This window comes from Brachyistius frenatus, unplaced genomic scaffold, assembly GCF_029030835.1.
Source record: "Brachyistius frenatus isolate BFR_SWC_R1_liver_20210118 unplaced genomic scaffold, ASM2903083v1 Contig_17, whole genome shotgun sequence".
In the NCBI taxonomy this organism is placed as follows: domain Eukaryota; kingdom Metazoa; phylum Chordata; class Actinopteri; family Embiotocidae; genus Brachyistius; species Brachyistius frenatus.
Genome location: NW_027210616.1, coordinates 5478851 through 5499833, shown reverse-complemented (window position 1 = coordinate 5499833; position 20983 = coordinate 5478851). Strand labels below are relative to the sequence as shown.

Genomic DNA, 20983 nt, shown 5'->3' with positions numbered 1-20983 from the left:
TTGAAATGACTTGCATCCCTTTGCATCACCACGGCTGAATGTGGACATGAGTGATTGTAGCTGTTTGAGCACTGCTACAAGAATTAGGCCTCTTTTATCAAGCGTGATCATTTTGTTTTAGATCGTTTAGTTCAATCTATCTGTTCTGGTTCAAGACCATTTGGCTCAGTTCATTTTAATTCTCTTCAGTTCTAATTCATTTTTAATTCAGTTGGTTCGGACCTGAATAACAATGTGGTTTGTGACTGCAGATCTCATTGTCAAATTTTGTTTTATTATCTTACATTATACTATACCTCGTACCCTCTCCTGACTCTTCTTCCATGAAGAAAAACCAACGTGATAAGTGATTGATCATTGGCATTGATTAGTGGCATTGATCATTGGCATACTGTGGGTCCATTTGTCCCCACTGGGTGAAAGGTCACTGCAAATCAATACAAAGTTGTTCAGAGTGATCACCTTTATCCTATGATGAAACACTTCTGTCCTGCCTCCCCCCTCTCATGTCCTCCTCCACACGGCACTGGGGTGCGATATTTGATTTTGGACTGACTTGTTAGAACGCGCTCCACAACCATCATCAAAACACCAAATGAGGGATTATCTTTTGGAAAAATGGTGCTGCATCTCTCCAAGAAAGTTCCGGGGACTTGTACAGTCAATGCCAATGATCGATCCTTTAATATATCCTAAATATATTGTATTTCTATGTGTGTTTGGGAAAGAGCACCCCCGAAACCTCCCTGCCCCTTTTAGCGTTCCCTCAAAAGGGTGAAAACAACCCTCCTGAACCAGCCCTGATCTCTTTGGTGTGTTTCTTTACCTCGATTCTCTGTTTCGTCACAAGTTTCTTCACTATTTTAATTTACCCTGTGTCAGTTGAAATGTGTATCTTTTCCCCTTGGCAATAGAACTGGCTACAGACTGAGCAGACTTGCTTTCCTTTCATGCTTGAGTGTGAAATCAACCTATTTTTGGGGGATTTAATTCAATTGTAATGTTTTACCTGTGAATACATGCTAATTAAATATGACCATAGCATAGTAAAAGGAGGGTTTAAAGGGGGAAAACGTTCAACAAGTCATAAAATGCCTGACCTTATTTGTAACTCTTAGCATGTTGATGTTTTTTTTTTTTTGTGCGCACTCAACAGCTCAGTACTTTGCCAGCACCATGATGATTGTGGGAATGTCTGTGGTGGTGACTGTAATAGTCCTGCAGTTTCACCATCACGACCCTCACGGAGGAAAGATGCCAAAGTGGGTGAGTGACTGAAGCTGAATTTAATGACAACGATCATTACGTGAGGCACTAATGCCCGTTTTGCATTGATGCATTATGGCGCGCGTGTGCGCTGACGCTCCCTGTTCTCCTCTCAGGTTCGGGTGGTTCTGTTGAATTGGTGTGCCTGGTTCCTTCGTATGAAAAAGCCCGGCGATGTGCGCAGGCGGCCTGGCAACAAACACCGTCACTCCGTCCAGCACCACTCCAGCACCAGCTCCATAGAGATGGGCGCAGTTCCAAGCCTCTCCGTGCCCCCGTCACAGACGTCCTGCCCACCTTGCCCCACAGGGACCTCCAACGGGTCTATGAGCCTCTACTTTGGCGGTTACCATCCCGTAGAGAGCCCCCACTGCCCGCCCTCCAGCGACTCCGGGGTAGCGCTAGGGGGCCGTGCGCACGGCTCCCTCAGTGATGAGGCTGAGCCCCCAGGAGGAGTCGGCAGTGGTGTCGGAGGTCTGGGGATGGGGGTCGGAGCTGGGATGGGGCTAAGCATCCCCCCGCCCGAGATCCAGCACATCTTGGAGGAGGTGTCGTACATAGCCCAGAGGTTCCGGGACCAGGACGAGGCTGAGGTCATCTGCAGCGAGTGGAAGTTTGCAGCGGCGGTGGTGGACCGTCTGTGTCTGGTGGCCTTTTCTCTCTTCTCCATCATTTGCACCTTCACCATTCTCATGGCAGCACCCAACTTCATAGAGGCTGTTTCCAAGGACTTCACATAACTGGTTGCAGCAGGAGAGAGAGAGGGGGGGAGGGGGGGTGATTTGGGATACAGAAGAGCTGATGAGAGACAGTGGAGAGACAAGAAAACAACGGTTTGCCAACCAACCAACCAACAGTCTGGCCATCCCATTGGATAGGAGATGGGATTTGCAGCGTTTCATGAGAAAAATGATAATATCTTCAGGAAGTTGGTGCAAATAAAATGAGTTATACAACGCTACAAAGCTTCTGAATTATGCTAAATCATGTCTGCAATTGAACCAAACGGGAAACAAACTATTCATGACAGATCATTAAGTAAAACACATCATTATGTTACATTAGCATCTTCCAAATTAAGTAAATAAACATAAAGTCATTTTCCCGCTCTCTCTCTCTCTCAATGTCAGAAACAAATTGTTATCTTGTAGAGGAGAGGAGGTTGTGCATGCAGACTGAACAACAAACACAGTGGGAGCACTAGAGGCAAAAAGGTTAGAAAGCAGTGGGGAAGTTGAGTAGAGTGCTGTATAGATTATTTTTTAACATTACAACATCAGTAATAGGAAGATAATGATGCTTCTAATTATCTTTACCCCGGAAACATTGTAAATGTCATTGTTTTATCTGCGCTATTCATTTAAAAAAACAAAACAAAACAAAAAACAGCTTTTTAACACAGCACTACAGTCCACCTCAATGACTCTTCCCGATCATATATTTTTGTCTTGTACGTTCAAATCCGCACATGTGTTGAGCACGACCTCAGTCTGAGCTCACACACCAAGTGTTTACCTTTTGAACTCTTAATACGGAAGTCGCACACTATTTCTGATGATGTACCATCCTTGTAATGGTGTTAGGCCAGTTACTAAACTGAGATGTCCCACTGTGAATCTTATTGTTTTTGCTTTCATTTTGATCAGCAGAGCTTCGGACACAACTTTATTGCTTTGACGCAAGCGTGGCGTATCTTTTTTTCATCAGTTTAGGAACTACTTAGGAACACTTCTCACTTGCCTGTTCATTTTGAAGAGTAGAATTTGTAAGGTAATGAGAACAGTTTGGGACAGTATAGAAGAGTAATAATAATAATAATAATGAAATATCCAATATATTCTATCAAAACGTGCTGTGTTGACTGGTATGTATGTACTGTACGAGTGTTGACCAGTAACACCAGATGCACAGGTGTCAACTATAAAGTACAGTCAGATTGTGTGTGTTGAACTGTACTGTTCATCTTTTAACCAAGTGGTCTGACACTGTTTGTGTAAGTTGGAAACTGTTGGAAACATTTCGAGTAGTTGCTCCAGTTTTGTCGAACTGCTGTAAAAAAAATGACCACATTCACATACCTTTAAAAGATGAGCTGGGGCTTTGTACTTGTTAAACCTTGTGAGTGGGTCTCTGAGGATGGAGAGCGCTGGGACTTGACCCTCTGACGCCACAGATGGTGGCGAGAGGCTCAACGGTAAGCAGAAACCTTCGCAATCCCATTTGCTACCATCACGTGAGAATATATGGCAGATTAATAAAAGATTAGTGAGATTTGTCTGTGTTTTGTAGAGGGAGCCGAGTGACTGAAAGCTGGAAATGTATTTAACTCCAACTCCTAGTCACTATTTTGTTGTAGCTATAGTCATTGGTCTTTTTATCTCTGTCATTCCCTGTGTGAGTTTCTGGCTCTCTGTGTTAATAAAAGACTATTTATTCTCTGTATAACAGGCTCTGCATAAATCTATGGAGGGAGGGCAATGATTGTTGCAGTCCACGTCAAACGTGTGGCTTACATCCGGTAGATTCACCACAGAAACTACATATCACGACGCATGATAAAAAACTAAGCCTTCTCGGTCCACTTTGGTGAATGAACTGAGAATATTATGTTGTGGCTTTCATAGAATTATCACCAACACTATGCAATTAAGTTCATCGTAAATTCAACCAGGGAGACTATTTTTATGTTGACTATGGGTGCTAACTACGGTGGCCCTGAGGTGCAAAACACAACAACAAAAAGAAAATGCAACAACAAAAAACAAGCAGTCCTGAAGTGCAAAACACATACATAGAAAAAGAAAACACAAAAACTCCCCCCCAAAAAACCTGTGGTACTGAGGTGCTAAACACAAAAAGAAAAAGAAAAACAGAACAACAAAAATGAGCAGCCCTGAAGTGCAAAACACAAATACAAAAAGATAGATAGATAGATAGATAGATAGACAGACAGACAGACAGACAGACAGACAGACAGACAGACAGACAGACAGACAGACAGACAGACAGACAGACAGACAGACAGACAGACAGACAGACAGATAGATAGATAGATAGATAGATAGATAGATAGATAGATAGATAGATAGATAGATAGATAGATAGATAGATAGATAGATAGATAGATAGATAGATAGATAGATAGATAGATAGATAGATAGATAGATAGATAGATAGATAGATAGATAGATACTTTATTCATCCCCAAAGGGAATTTTTTTTCGCTACAGCAGTATTTATAGATACAGATATATTATGTCTTTCAAGTTCGGCTAGACATTCACACAGTCGGTGATTTTTTTTTTGCCAACATATCTTTCCATCATTTAGCAGCTGCAGCTGTGCCGCTTTCAGAGTGGATTATGTGTTTAACTTCATTCTAGGTTTTTTATGATGTGGTTGTGTTGGTGAACTGAGCCAAATACAAACACACAGCAGGTGACTTGAAAACAGGCACATTTTATTTTCCAATGGAGCAAGCGGAAAATAAACTGAATGTGCAAAAACACAGAAATAGTACAGGATGGCTGGAAGCCGATAATCGTCTCTTTCAGGTACTCGGGCTAGTCTGGAAAGGGAGCAAACAGACTGCAATCTGCCACATTGGAAGAAAACACATCGGCCAGATGTCTTCAGTGCAAAATTTAAAGCCTCTGTTAATGAGGGTAATGTAAGGATAAACTGGAATAATACATTTAAAGGGTTGTGACTCAATAACAGCAAAACAAAAAGGCATTTTTAAGACCAGCACATCGATAAACACAATATCACTGCAGCGTCCTCACTGATAATTAACAAGATTAGTGAGACATTACGGCTTTAGAGCTTTTGTCTCCAGCTTTTATCATTTTGATATATTTGATCTGCCACAATTTTTATGGGCCGGGGGCGTCCTTACAGTGACAGAGGCAAATAATGAATTCAACCTCAAAAGTGAACCTCAACCCGTTTGGACAGGTCAAACAATCTACTAATCTCCCTAAAAACCAGGCAAATACAATGTTTAACAATTTACAGCAAAAAAAGTAAATTTCCTGTATTCAGTAAAGCTGTGGTTTTCTAAGAAAGCGGTGGGAAATTGTCTTTGGTCTCCAACAGTATAAATAGAATAAAACATTGAATGAGAGATGAAATCAAATTTAAAAAAAATCTGAGCTGAAATAGGCCAAAGAGAAACCAAGAATGTGGGGCATGTTTTCCTTCTGCGATTTAGGAAATGTGCTCTGATTTCTTTTTTGCGAAGCCAACAAAATCATCCTCTCAACTTCCAGTTGTTTGATGTTTTGTGGATGAACTCCAATTAATAAGGCTGGACCCAGATTTGAGGTTGGTGCTGTAAATTCTTTAAGAGGACAAGTTTTGTTTTAGTGGGACAAGAGGACTGTTAAAAAAAAAAAAAAAATGTGTTTGGAGGGACACATGAATCCTATCATTCAAATGGCCTCAGTCGTGTCCTCTTAAAACACAACCTTTTCCTGAAGTCAGTCATTAGCCTAAAATGTTACTGTACTGTGGTAAAACTCCTAGAAGTTAGAACTGCATTACTTGGGTATTGTGGTGAGACACACCATTTACAAACTGGAACGTTTACTTAGGATTTGCAGTGAAGGAAATAATTATTTGATCCCTTGCCAATTTTGTAAGTTTGCCCATTGACAAAGAAACAAACGGTCTATAATTGTAATGCTAGGTTTATTTTAACAGTGAGAGACAAAATATAAAAAACAAAATCCAGAAAATCACGTCATATAAAAGCTATAAATTGATTTGCATTTGATTGTGTGAAATAAGTATTTGATCCCCTAGCAAAACACGACTCAGTACTTGGTGGAGAAACTGTTGTTGGCGAGCACAGAGGTCAGACGTTTCTTGTAGTTGGTCACCAGGATCCCAGGATTTTTTTTTTCAAGATGCTTCAATTGATTTGAATTTATCATCCCTTGAGTTGCAGACTTGATTCAGCTATTTCAACTCATTTCATAAAATTGTTTGAAATTAGGTCAATATTCAGCTTTAAACAATTATCATTAAAAAATATTACTTTTCATTGTTTTCAATATTTTCTTTTAAAATTATATAAAAAGGGATTTTCGGACTAAATATATTTCTTGTTTTTCTCAACTATTTTTTTTAATAGAATATATAGAACAGATTTCAAGGAAGAGTTACCTCAGTTTTCAATAATGTGTCATTTATGATGTACATAACAGGAAAATCGTAAACAAAAGAAAAATGCAAAATACAAACACTGGTCACCATATTAAAGTTTAAAAACAAATAGAGAATATACATAATCAAGAGAAAGAAAAAAATGAATAAAATTTCACACCCGCCTTAAGTGCACTCAAGAAATTATGTAAATACATAATTCCTCTAAAAAAACACCAACCCCTGAGCATATGTAAAAAAATACAAATAAAACAGAATTATTTATATTGCATCAACATTTACCCACTTTAACAAAGTAAAAAAATATCCTCGGTCCATGAGGAATGAGAGGGGCTGTCAGGATCTCTGCCTGTCCCTGTTTGTAGCTCCCTCTGTTTCCCCCGATCACCCTTCTCCTCATGTTTCCTGTCTTCTCCCCAGTTTGTCTTTGTCTGTCATGTGTCCGATGTTTTGGTTTGTGTCTGGAGGGTGTGTATTCATTCCACCGCCCGCCTCCAGTCACCTCCCACTGCCACACCTCGTTCAGCTGGTACAGCTGGTTCTCACACCAGTAATCACCACCCGGCAGTATATGAACCCCGGTCCTGCTCTCCACCTGCGTCATCTCACCTGGTACCACGCTGCAGTTTCCGTAAGTCCGTTTGCTTGTCTCGCCAATCCCGGTTCTGACCCGCTGTCTTTCTTCTGCCTGCTTTAGCCCTACCAGTGTGCCTGTCTGCCTGATACCCCGTGGCACGTGCCCGCCGTCCGGAGTCGATCCTAAGGAGATCACCTGCACAAAGAAGCCTTCCTGTGTCGTTCCTTGGAGATCGTGTTGGTCTACGGGACGCCACGCAGTCGAACCTGCCTGCTTGTCCTGTGTCGGTGTTTACCAACACCACCTCATAACAGGGGCGTGCAAGATGGTTAAGGTAACAAATGCTAAAAAAAAAAAAAAAAAGTCTTCAGAGTGGGAGGTAGGAAGGACTAAATATATTTCAACATTCTTAAATACGTTTAAGAAAGTGACCAAATAAAAATAGCCTGGTGTGCTCGGCATGAGAATGAGTTGCTTTACTGTGATGAGAATTTACCTCTGAGCTTATGCTAGTAAAATGTTAATTATGCATGAATTGGATGTCTTTCATTATATTGCTGTGTGTGTGTGTGTAACACGTTGGGACACTAAAGCACTGAGTTCTGCCTCCTGCACCGTGTTGGTATTCTAATCATTTATTAAGGGGGCATGGGAATAAAAATGAGTGAAACAGTCCATGATGGAGGCAAATGAAAGTATTGCAGCTCATAGGCAGCACTCTGAACTAGCTTTTTTTTTTTTTTTTTTTTTTTTTTTTTTAAAGATTCAGAATAAAATTTAGAATCAAGCCGGAGAAATATGAGCCATGAAACGGTATGATCAGACATTGGTTAATCGTTATTACCGTTGGGGTTTGGACCATTATATTGTAAATAAGTGAGCAGCTGCTGAAGTTATGGAACTGTGTCCTAATGCAATTGCACCGTTAAACTGTGATGCCAATTTGAATACCGAGGCGGAACAGGGAGGCTGCATGAAACCGTCTGTGATTTATTTATTTTTCTCATGACCCACAACTGCTTTTCTTTGCTCTATCCACACCGCAGGTAAGAATGAGAAGTCAAATAGGAAAGGAATAAAAAGATGTCTGCTGGAATCAGAAATCTTTATTGGCCAGGTATGTTTACACATACAAAGAATTTGACTCCGGTTGTAGCTTCTCTGTCGGCGTGCAAAAAACAAAAACGGACCTAAATAGACACAAAACATAACTAGACGTACATACAGCGAAGAATGAAATATATATACACCTAAACAATGGTGTTGCTGCGGTTGGGTATAGTTCAAAATGTCCAGTGATGTTGAAGATGTTATGTGTTGAGCAGAGTGACGGCCTGCGGATAAAAACTGTTCTTGCTTCTGGCAGTCATGGCGCTCAGCGCTCTGTAGCGCCTCCCAGAGGGGAGGAGCTGAAACACCGGGTGTCCATGGTGGGATGGATCTGCAGAGATGCTACCGGCCCGCTTCCTGACTCTAGATGTGTATAAGTCCTGAATGGAGGGCAGGTCGGCACCGATGATTTTCTCTGCGGTCCTGACTGTCCGTTGTAGTCGGTTCCTATCCTGTTTGGTGGCCGAGCCAAACCAGACGGTGATGGAGGTGCAGAGAACAGACTGTTGTATGGCGCTGTAGAACTGGATCAGCAGCGACTGGGGCAGGTTGAGCTTCCTGAGCTCCCGCAGGAAGTCCTTTGGCTGCTGGACCTTCCTGATGATGGAGTTGATGTTGGACTCCCACTTAAGGTCCTGGGCGATTGTGGATCCCAGAAACCTGAAGGTTTCCACAGCAGACACGGTGATGGGGGACAGTGTGGAGGGGCCTCCTCCTAAAGTCCACTCTCATCTCCACAGTCTTGATCGGATTTAGCTCCAGCTGGTTCTAACTGCACCAGAGAACCAGCTGTTCAACCTCCCGTCTGTATCCAGACTCACCACCGTCCCTGATGAGGCCGATGACCGTTGTGTCGTCTGCAAATTTCAGGAGTTTGACAGATGAGTCTCCTGCGGTGCAGACACTGAGTTAGAGGGAGAAGAGCAGTGGGGAGAGCACACACCCCTGGGGGGCGCCATTGCTGATTGTCCGGGTGCTGGATGTGAAGTTTCCCAGCCTCACCTGCTGCGTCCTGTCAGTCAGGAAGTTTGTGAGCCACTGACATGTGGAAGCTGGCACGGTGATCTGAGTGAGTTTGGTGTGGAGGGTGTTGAACGCTGAGCTGAAGTCCAGATTTGTTGAAGATCTGTGTGTAGATGGGGACCAGCTGGTCAGCACAGGAGGCAGACACATCGTCTGGCCCTGGTGCTTTCCTGATCTTCTGTCTTTGAAAGAGCTGACGCATCTTCTTCACAGCTCTAGAGTGCAGTTGGAGAGACAATGGGGACAGGTAACGTGCTGTCTGTTTGGGAAGTGAGATGGAATCCCGACAGGTGAAGCGTAGAGTCCAGGATGTGCTCACCAAGCCAGGTTTCAGTGAAGCATACGGCAGCAGATCTGTTGAAGTCTGGATTCTTGCTGTCAAGGAGCAGCAGTTAGTCCATCTTATCCTCTAAATGGTCTGCTTAAAAGGAAGGAGAAAATGGGAGAGATTACACGTAAGGGTAGCAACCAGTAAGTGAGCCACACAAAAGAATATTACATGGAGCCCAGGTTAAAAACATGCATAAATAAGGGGATAATAAATAGTTTGATGTATTTTATGTTTTTTTTCTCTTTTGATAAAAGCAGTTAATTTGATTGAGAGATTTCTGTGGAGAGGTGTAGGCAGTCACATGATTGTATTGACGTGTGTCTGTGGACATGCAGAGAGGGGTTAATAAGCAAATCGGTGTCTTGGTGTAGTTTTGCCAAAGTCGTCCGGAAAAGTTGAATATTTCTTTAAGTCTTGAATTATCGGCAAGATAATCTGTAAAACGACCTGTTTGAGAAGTAGCAGTAAACTTCCACGCAAAGTTTGATATCGCTGTGACCTGTATTCTTCTCGTTAATACAGCGAGTAGTTAGCACCGTGGACGGACTGTAGCCTGCTGCTGGCTCACCCAGCTCGACAAAGTGGCTTCGTCAACGTTTTGTTTACGCTACAACAGATGCAAATAACTTGGGACCCTTCTTGCCCTTCCCCAAACTCGTCCATATGCCTTGCATCATCATCATTATCACATAACTCCTTACAACTTAAAAGTTAGTTAAGAGTCTGGGGAAAACAACCCCCGTTAGAGCAGATGTGCGTACTCCAAATCTCATCAACAGCGCCTGGTGTACTTAAAACCCCCAGTGAGGAAGAGCAGCTCGGCTGCTGCTAATGCTCAAGTGCGTGAAAGACAGCCAGACCTTCACAGTCAAGAAGCTTCTGAGATGACAGTATGTAAAACAAGTGTTGTTGTTGGTGCTGCTGTTGTGATTGTTGTTGTTGTTGTTGTTGTTTTATATAAGGCCAGCAACAGGAAGCTCTGATGTGTGGATCGGATGATACAGAGTCAGAGTGGAAGCATGGCTGTGTGAGAGACTGAGCGCCCGGGTGTCCTGCCTGCACACCAACAACATAAACACATTCGCACACACTGTGCACAGCGGGTGCTTGAGCGAGACCAGATTGTATGTTCAGAGAGTGACAGACTGCTGAGCTCAGCGTGCAGCTGATGTATGCTTCATGGGGAATCCAAAAGTTAGGAACCAAAACAGACATTTTTTTTTCTTTTCTGGGAATACAAATTAAAATGTCATCTGTGATGGTTAATAATGCAACTATAGTAGATGATATTCTATAGCTGAATTATTTTGAGATTCCAAACCACAAAAAGGTCAAAGGAAAAGTGAGGGAAGGACAGGAAGGTAATGAAATCCATAAAAAAGTTATGGGATGAAGCGCAACCTTATTACCATCCAATATAGCAATGACCTATGCCGGCTGAACTGCTGGCCCAGCGTTATTATTTAAAAGAAAAAGGAAGCTCTCGCTGCGTGTTTGTGCGTGTGCCAGGTGGATTATGGGTGGGTGGAATTCTGTGTGTTTATGGTTGATGGGTGGGATAAGGCAGCCAAATGTAATTGCCTCCTCAACACACATCAGCTTCAAAGCAGAGATACTGGACGTCACCCGAGGCCTTTACGGCCTCTCTTGCTTCCTTTTCATGTTTTCTCATTTCCAGCACTAATCAATCCACCACTCCCACAATTGCCAGTGGGGTTGGAGTAAAGAAACAACACGGCTGGACGCTGCTGCCACACCAGATGATCGTCTTTCCTTGCCCTGCGTGTTGCCAGGCCACCTGGCCGGTCCTCAGGTCCAAACAATCTCACAGACTGTCCCACTCTGAAGAAAAGTTAGATTTGTTTGACTTTCTCATTCTGTTCTGCTGTTGCTCACTTGCTTCATTTTCTAGTCACAGTAGCGGTGTAGCTCTATTGATGGCAACGTCAGTGTCCAGACTCAAATATCTCAACAACTCTTGGATAGCAAAGACATTCTTCAGGATATCTAGCCTGGTGTTCGCAGACCTCAACTCGCCGTGTGACTAGATAAGTCTGGCCATAGTCCACTTGCTATTGTTTCCAGTTGTTGCATCCTAATAGGTGTAAAATGTTAAATTCAAAAGTTAATTTTGAAACTACTGGAACAGACTTTAAGCAGTTGCGTGACACTGGCTGTGCCCCATGACCCCATGCATAATAAGGTGTTCTTTTCATCAAATAAATATATTTTTATCGTGAGTCTTTGCTTCCTGAGTTCCCCTTACCTTCCATTTCTTAATGGCAACCTCTTGTGTACTTTCACCTGACCATGGTAAACATTTTCCCTGGTTAATGGACTGTTATCACCAAGTGCAGCCTCACAGGACTGCTCAGTGCTGTTATCTATTCTCATTTTTTTAAGTTTGTTTTTCAACATCTTTTTTCTTCTTCTCCTATTTAATTATTTTTTGTGTTTTTAGTTTTTGTTGTCTCTATTTTATTTATTGTGCTCTATTTTTCAGTGTCTTCACTGTGCCATTTGACTCCATTCATTAAAGCATTATTTGATTAATTCTGTCATGACAGTTTAATTACTATAATAAATTGTGATTAATTTCTGTGGTTGGGAAAAAAAAAAAAAAAAAAAAAAGGGGGACAGCCTGAATGTTAATGTGATGCATTGCCAAATGAGAGGGTGTTGGCTGGCCAGGGATCCCTGCCATAATCAGTCTCTCACCGTCACTTCCCTTGGGGTTTTTTCAGGGCCCCTCCTCGTCTCTGTGGGCCAGAAGCATCACTGTTGACACGACTCCTGCTGCAGGCTGTAACCAAAACATGAGTTTAATATGTGAGACGTGTAAATCCCCCTGAAGAGATAGAACAGCAATCATGTGCATATATTCATATTCATGGTACATGCAGACAAATGAGCACAGCTTTTGCAAATACGAACAACAGAGTCTACCAAGTGCTGATCATGCCAAAGTTTCAAGGACAACCAGAGACAAAGGGGACCTCTGAAATAGTTCTCGAGAACATTATAAAATAGATTCAACCATAATCTGAAGCCTAAACACTGTGAAAACAGAGAAAAAAAGATGGAGACCTTTGATGTTTAAAGCCGGTATGATGCCAAAACCAAACACATCACAGTGATTAAACAATCTTCCATCTAATATTGAAGCCATTAGTTCCAGTGTCCTCAGGAGTTCAGGGGACCGGCTGCAGGCAACTGAATCTGCTCTTTCTTTGTCAATTCATATATTCCTTTTTTTTACTCAGCAAGTGCACGGACGGAAAGCAAACATGCACCGTATTGCACAAATACCTTCTAGAAAACAAGCCAGGGTACACAAATAAACACAAAAACAGAACAAGAGTCTCCCTTTTTTCATCAGTACACACATGGTGATGCCTCACCCTTAATCTGCAGGCACGAAGTAATCTGAGTGAAAATGCATTTGGATTATCTAGTCTGGGACAGTCTAATCTCAAACACTTCCCCAACTGTTTGACTGAGAGAGCATGAAAAGAGCTTCATGTGGAGATGCAGTGTATTAGAATTTGCTTCAGTGTTACGATGAGCAGAAGATATTTCACTGAGGTGTGAGGCCCAACATAGCAGGCACAGACCACTAGTTCTACAACTTCAACTGGATTATATCTGCTGCGACAGGTTCAGTTAACTTGGTGGAAAAGTTTTGGTTCAAGTCTTAAATTGATCTCTTCTGTAGGCAGATATCAAGCATTTAATTTGTTCCTATTTCTCAGTGGCTCATTGGCTGCTATTTAGAGTTCCCTTTGGCTGCTGCCACACCTTTATCCGTGACTTTTATCATTATGATGCATTCGCTGACAGCTGCTATGTCAGGTCTACCAGCGCCCCGATCTGATTTTAAACATGGAACCTGACTTTTCTGTTGTACCTATCTTGCGTCACGCTTCCTTTGCCAACCACTCAATTTATTCATTTCTTACACTTTGAAAAACTGCTTTCAACAACTCGTACGATTTTACACCCAATCTCTTAAAATATCTTGTCACTTGGTGATACTGAGGGAAATATAAACCTCGTGAGCTTTACGTATTATATGTTTTGATATTGGTGCCCGTGGAGGTGATAAATATGAAGGTCATCATAGTCTTCACAAGAAAATTCACACACAGTTCTGAGGTTCATTTGCTTATCTTTTGAATGAATATTCAACTTAAACTGGTTAGCTGTTTTTCATGACAGCCTGTTTTTTTAAAAAAAAAGATATGTGTAGCCTTTTTGCCACTTGTGCTCTGTGTTTAGCAGCTGTGTGATGGGGATGCATTTTGTGTCGCTTATGAGTCTGCAGGGATTCGACTCCCAGCACATACTGCACTGTTGCTGCTACATGGGAAATTTCATCAAACCAAATTAATGCAAATGACCCCAGCTGCATTGGCTCATAGAGCACAGAAACAAACGCGCACACTTTGCTGGAGAAAGTCGGCGCATATGGAGATTTGCACACATGCATGCTCACACTTCTTAACAGCAACTGACACATTCTTAACAAAGATGATAATGGTCTTATTCTTGTGTCTCTCCATTTGCTAATGTCCCATATGTGCTTGCTTGGTTAGAATTCAGCCTTTCTGCCTGCCCACATTCTCTTCAATGAGTCACAAAGTGCGTCCCTGGAGTGTACAGTATATGGAGCACCTCAGTTAAAGGAAAAGCCCATTGTAGCCATTCCATCAGTTAGTAAGACATACTGCATTTTATTATTTCCAGTTCTTGTGTAATCAAATGAAATATGCTTTAGTTGTAAATCCGTGTTTGTAATGTGATGTGGCTCTCATTGTTAAACACTGGTGACTTGTTCAGTTTTGGATCAGAACTGGAAATACATGCACAGCAATAAAACATCACATCATCAGTGTTTGACGAGATGTTCACCAAAAGAACAAGAAACCTGCATCATCAAATAACAGAATGAGGTCATGCTATATGACCAGCCAGGGGTACAGTGTTTTTTTTTTTTCCCTCCCTCTTGCTTTCCTGTCCCTCCTCTCCCCTGATTTCTTTCCAGGTACTAACAATTTGATTGGTTTCCATCCGTGCAGTTCGGCCATGCTGCTAATTTGACTTGAGGCTGGCCAATCATCATTCAGGATCCTCAATAAAAAAAAAAGAGCACAACTACAGCTTCTTTTCTTTGATCTGTCTGCTTGAGCAGAACACCTGAGCTGTTTTGAAGAATCCTGTTAATGTAAGAAGAAGAAAAAAAAGAAAGAAAACTTCTGGTGGGAGGTGGAGGATGATGGGTGAGTTGGAGAGCACATTGCAGTTTACAAACAAAGTTAACCATTGCCTAGAAACACTTGGATTATTTAATGGTGCCACCTCTGTATTCGTTTTGGTAAATAATTTTTTTATGTAATAGCTGTGGCCAAAGGCATTATGTTTTCTGGTGACTTTAAAGGAATCCTTACATGTTTTCACATGCTCGGCCAATAAAGCCAAAACAAAGATTTACAATTCAAAAGCTTAGATTGTTAATACAATATCACGCAAACACCACAGTTAACAAGGTTAACAAGGTGGGAATTGAAGATGATTACCATTAACTAAGTACCCAACCACATGTGAACTATGGTCACAATAGTTCAATCTCCCCTTCAGTGATGGTGTTGCAGAACATTATGAAGTTGACCTTTTGAAAATAAAATGTCATTTCAAAACTGTATCCTGTTAGATGTCTGTGAAATTCTGTCACAAATGTGTTTTGACACATGTGACCTTTCACCTTTGACCACCAAAATCTGAAGAGTTTATTATTATTCATTATGAGGACATTGCATAGCCCTTGACAACACTGAAGGACAGACAGCCTGAAAGCATCGCGCCTACAGCTACGCCTGTCTCCAGCGCCGAGGCCATTACTTCCCACAGAGTCATATCATCTTTCTCACTATTCGAATGCGGTCTACCGCAATAGTCCTAAATTGACACTGTTGAGGTTGTTGCTGGTCACCGGATACCTTATCTCTACACACACTGCCTCAGTGGTCAGTCTTGTTCCCACATATTAAAGTGAAATGCACTGTCATAAATGTGGCACAAAGGGTTGAACTGGCTAGCAATGTGAAGTTACAATCAAACTGTGCATACAATTTGGGGCAAAAAAAAATCTCTTAAAATATTTATTCTAATTAATTTGTCCTGCTACTTAATGGATCCCGGTGGGGATATTGATCCTCTGCAATTGACCCATCTTAAACGCAAACAGTGGGAGCAGTGGGCAGCTGGAAGCATGGACGCACCTGGTGGAAACTTGCCAACATGAGGAGAACTTACAAACTCCACACAGAAAGGACCTGGAACAGTCTGAGTACCCAGGACCTTCTCACTGTGAGACAATAATGCTCAACACTGAGCCACCATGACACTCCGTTCTATTCTTTCTAACTCTGTTCTACTTGGCTCTATTTTAATCTATTCTATTGTAACAAATATTCTATTCTATTCTGATTCCATTGTACTTTAACTCTTCTTTTCTAACTCTATTCTTTCGTTTCTTTTATTATAGCTCTATTCTATTCAAACTATTCTAATATAGTGCTATTCTTTTTCTATTATAGTCAAACTCTATTATATTCTAACTGTTTTAACTGTATTCTATTCTATTCTATTCTATTCTATTCTATTCTTACTCTTCTTATCTAGTTTATTTTATTCAAACTCTATTCTAACTATTCTATAAATTATATTCTAACACTATTCTATTCGAACTGTAATTTATTCTATTCTATTCTATTGCAGAGTTACAGCATGAGTGATGCATGGCAGCTGCAGACCATAAATTAGCCCTGTCTGGAGTTTGCTGTTTCCTTTTAATAATGACGGGGGTCACAGGGGTTGTTGCTTAATGAGGACCTGTAAGAGAACATGAGCAGTTTCTCAGACGTATGACAATTTATCAAGATAATAAGTACAGGACAGGACAAGCCCAGGGAGACAACGGTCTGTGAAATGACCTTTAGTAACATCAATGGATTAGCTTTCAGTGTTCAACACTGCCTTGTGCTCAAAGTAAACGTGGATGTGTGTATACCTGAGGACTCCATGCACTGCGGTAAAGATCCTGTTCGGATGACTTTCAGACTCTGAATGACTTTCAGATTGTCCTGATTTATAAAACACCGTTTTTGATTCCTTGAACTGACAAGTGATTTGCTCGAGGTGTTTTCACGCTTCATATTTCCCAAGTGTAACCATTTCCAATATTCATCACCTAAACATGCACGCCGAAACTAATCTGGTTACGAATGGAGTCGTGTTTGATTCATGTCACTTGAGACAAGACATTTTTGAGAGAAACTGTTGCGTCGCACACATTGGCCCCCCATCACGACCCTGTGTTTGCAGACTGAAAGCATCAGTTGGATTACGCAGTATGATTTTTCTCTGTGTGGTTATGTTGGCTAGTCTCTCTCGCTCGTGCAGCTGTTTATGTGCATGATCACATAATTATTTTACGTACAGTGCCACCGGTGTAAATTACACTAAGGGTGTGGGGCCATCTGGTAGTGATAGTCAGTACTTCAGCAAGATTATGTGATACGTGATGGACAGTGATGCTCGTGATTCATTATAAATGAATTATTATCAAACTAAATTATCTATGCTCTGCAAATGATAGATGAATGAGCATTAAATCTTACTTAGTATCAAGAACTTTGATGTTTTCTCAGTTTATTTAGAGGACAAATGGAAGGTTTTAAACTTTAGAACACAATCTCTCATGTGAACAATAATAGATTATTAATTCTCTTGTTGACATCGATGACAACACTGAAAAGTAAGCAACATGTAACTTGTAATTGGTAAACAAGGAACTAAATAACTGCCCTTAGATTCTGAGTTTCAGGTGATTCTTTTCCACTGCTTTCAGTAACAAACCCTAATTATGGACATGTAAAGACAACTCAGGACTTTTGTTATTCTAATGTATTGGACCTCTCCACTATACGGCAAGTGTCAAAGTGTTGCCTAAAATTTTAAATAACAAGGTCAATAAACGGACACAATTACAAATAATAGCAAATTATTTTATTAAGTCACCAATAAATCACATATATGTGCAATAATGACCCAAAATCACACATCTCACAAACTCAGATTTTCTCTTTCACACTTCTTCGTTATTTAAATGAGCACAATTTTTAAATGCTTGAGTCACACATACAGAAGAGTGTACATTTGCAGAAGCAAGGATTATAAAGACAAATAAAACTGGAAGGCCCCAATATCAAACAACCCTGCAAACACTGCAGACCGAACAAGGCTCTAGGTTGATTGCAGGCATTAACAAATATGTTAACATTGTCAGTTATTTTACTTCCTTTCAAAGCTAGATTGTAGTCATTCTCTATGCAAACAAAGGCTCAGTCACACTACTGCAGAGCTTCAGATCTCAGGACCAATTCCAGTGTGAAATTAGATTGCTTTTAGGTTGCATAGGCGTAGATCTGATTTTGCATCTCATTTTACCATAAATCAGAAACCATTTGATTGTTCACGTGATAGAGGAAGAAAAGAACTTGAAACGGAACTGAGACATTCTTAACTGCAGTGTGAACATACATGTGTCACACTTGACCTTTGACCTCTGATAATCTCAATCACTCCTCCCTTTTCACTTACCCACCCCTGCCTTGTCCTTGCTCTTGTCCCGAGGTATACGGCCCATATTAAAAAATTCTAGGTTTGGCCTCATGTCAGTGAGGTGGGCGAGTCTGTTGGACATGGCAAAGAAAGCAGCAATGGCAGCGATGTCCCAGGCATCCTCGTGGTCGAATCCGACTTCCTCCAGAGGCTGGAAGTGCTGCTCGGTGATGGTTTCAGAGCGACACACAGCCATCGCAAAGTCCAGCATGGCGCGCTCCCGAGGGGCCAGATCTGCGTTCTCATAGTTAACAATGACCTGGGTGAAAGTAAGGAGAGAGCCAATTAGACAGAAATAAACCCAAATGAAACACAACATATGCAAATACAATAGAAGAAGGACAAACATACAGATGCAGAAAGGTGTACGACTGAATAACACGTTAAATGCAATTGTTAATCGCTTGCCAAAAAAGGAACAACATTGTACAAATTGGAACGTACACAGCTGTCTTGATAATGTAAAATATAGGTTAACGTGGCAGAATCAGCCAAGCTTTAACAGTTTTCATACACCACATTCTGAAAAATGATTTCTGATTGAAACTGCATGTATATCTCATCTACCCTTGTGTTACGGAGGCCAGAAGTAAAAATCAACAAAAGTTTGTACCTGATCGGAAAGTGTGGGGTTCTTTGAGAAGATGCGGTGCAGTGCACTGTGGGATACCACACAGTAAAGGCACTTGTTGTGAATACTGGTTGCCACAACAATCAGCTCACGGTCTGCCTTTGTTAATCTGCCTGCAAGACAATTTTTTTTTTTTTTCATGTGAAATCTTTTGGGGGAAAAAAACAAAAACATTCACACAGCCTTAGAATAAAAAGTGCACTGTATCAGAGCTTGCTGTGGTCTGAATGCTACTCAGGGTTTACAGACATCATGTGGGGTTTCATGGCAGTGACAGAGGGAGATAGTCACATGTTTAACCAACTCGCTGCTCTGAAATAGAAGTTGCAGAGTTTTTTTGCTGGAAAGTTGGACATGCTGTCTTATTGGGGATCTTAGGGATTGTAAATATTTGTGTTTGTTATGATTTTGCTCCTGAAATTTTATTCCAAAAATCAAGCAGTATTTGGGGTCATGAAGTGACTGTGACCAGCATAACTTTCAAAATGTAGGTGTCAACTCTCACCAATCGCTCTCTTTTGATAATGATGTCAGCCAGCTCACGCACTCGTGTTTTTACCAATTGAGGAACATTGTTAACTTGAAATCTATGGTGACCAACGTCGTAGGAAGACTATTCGTGTTTTCATTTCTTTTTATTCAGATTATTGCAATGCTCTTTTCGAACTGTTTGTAACAAACTTCTTTGAACTCTCTCTAAACTGTGCGAAATGCAGCTGCTCGGCGTTTAACTGGATGTAAGAAGAGATCACGAGAGATTTAAAAAAAAAATTTTTTTTAAATGATGGTAACTTTTTTTTTTTAGCTTTGCATGGTCAAACACCCCAGTACTTTGCTGATCTTCTCTATTCTCATACCGCATATCGAGCTCTGAGTTGTCCCTGGAACCTGCTTTTCAAACTGTTGCACCCAATTTATGGAACGCTCTCACCTTTTCATTAGCAATCTCTAGACTGCTGTCATACCTTTAGGAGACAACTGAAAACGTTTGTCTTCAGTAAAACCTTTTCATTAGCCTGTCTAAATAAACGCCGCATTTTATTTAGTACTTTTTAATTGGTTTATTTCTACACCTGTGTTCATAACTTTTGTTCTTGTCTTTGCGTCCTCGTTGGTTTGTTGCTGCTGTGATTGCAAGTGTTCAGCCTTGTGCTGTTTGTTTGCATTGCTGCTTTATTGCTGGAAAGCACTTTCTGATTTGTATATCTGTGAAAGGTGCTATAGCTACAAATAAACGTCACCACTATGTTTAGATTGTTTTGTTTTTTTGGTGCATCATAATTGCGTTTGAGTTTTTTAGCACTTACTTCCACTGCAGAGACATGATATACTCAGAAACACACACCTGTCTCCTTGTTCATGAGTTCGTTGTAGTATGCAAAGAAGGCTCTGAACTCTGCTGGCCTGTGAGAGAGGACTTTGAAGACGTTGGGCAAAAACCCTCCCTGTAAGAACCAGATTATCGTCACAAATTTAGTGTGCACAGTGTGTACAGTTAAATGTCTCATATGAACTTTTTTTTTTTTTTTTTTTTTTAAACCTTTGACTCCACTTCCTCCATAAGCTCCAGAATATCATAAGGTAGGTCTTTCTTGCTCGGAACTGGATAGCGGCTGATGTTGTGCGGAGGAGCGTCGCTGGATGAATGTCTGGTCCCTGCGGCCGCCGCTGCCGTCCTTCCCCGGGACAAGCAGCCTGACCCGAGAGTCGCCTACACGGAGAGGACAGGAGACACCCGTGATGCACCCAGAAACAGGACTGAAGACAGACACGAAGTCGGAAAGTATACAACTTACAAGCCGTGTAAAAGCAGCAGGACGAAACAACTTCGAGACGAGATGACTCGCCATGTCAGTCAGCTGAAAAACAACAGCAATAACAGTGATAAACTTGTTTAGGCTTGTTTGACATTCAGCTTCGGACAGCTCGGATAGTTCCCAGTCCTCTCGGAATAATTAAGGAAGTCAGGAAATATATCCTGGTGAGGCTGTAAATTACACTGTCTCTATAATAACTATGATAATAATCGGTCTTTACAAATTTATATCACCTGGGGTGAGCTATTCGAAACATATGCAGGTTATATCATGATAATCGTGACAATGTTTACCATTTACTCCCCGTCGTATTGTTAAAGACCTCGTTATGGTTTATGTCGTCCAGTCAAACAACCCAATCAAAGTGCAGGATTGAG

The 20983-nt window shown here is 41.3% G+C and overlaps 2 protein-coding genes across 5 annotated transcripts in view; one reads left to right on the top strand and one right to left on the bottom strand.

Annotated features, from left to right (window-relative positions):
• Nucleotides 1-3705, top strand: part of LOC138618644 (neuronal acetylcholine receptor subunit alpha-7-like) — a 34412-nt gene extending 30707 nt beyond the window's left edge. For all 3 annotated transcript variants that reach the window (XM_069694522.1, XM_069694521.1, XM_069694523.1), the window contains 2 exons: nucleotides 1157-1266; nucleotides 1383-3705. In XM_069694522.1, the coding sequence (XP_069550623.1) occupies nucleotides 1157-1266; nucleotides 1383-2006 (734 nt within the window). In that variant the 3' untranslated portion in view covers nucleotides 2007-3705. The remainder of the gene's footprint in view (nucleotides 1-1156; nucleotides 1267-1382) is intronic.
• A 13823-nt stretch (nucleotides 3706-17528) lies between these two features.
• Nucleotides 17529-20975, bottom strand: LOC138618664 (uncharacterized). 2 transcript variants are annotated; one of them, XM_069694558.1, is made up of 6 exons: nucleotides 20900-20975; nucleotides 20586-20648; nucleotides 20330-20500; nucleotides 20135-20234; nucleotides 18772-18902; nucleotides 17529-18417 (listed from the first exon to the last, which is right to left on the bottom strand). In XM_069694558.1, the coding sequence occupies exons 1-6, from the start codon at nucleotides 20900-20902 to the stop codon at nucleotides 18130-18132; spliced, it is 756 nt and encodes a 251-aa protein (XP_069550659.1). In that variant the 5' UTR covers nucleotides 20903-20975; the 3' UTR covers nucleotides 17529-18129. The 2 variants fall into 2 exon arrangements, with proteins under 2 accessions (XP_069550659.1, XP_069550661.1); XM_069694560.1 differs by lacking the exon at nucleotides 20900-20975 and having other exon boundaries at nucleotides 20586-20815.
• Nucleotides 20976-20983: the final 8 nt, after the last annotated feature.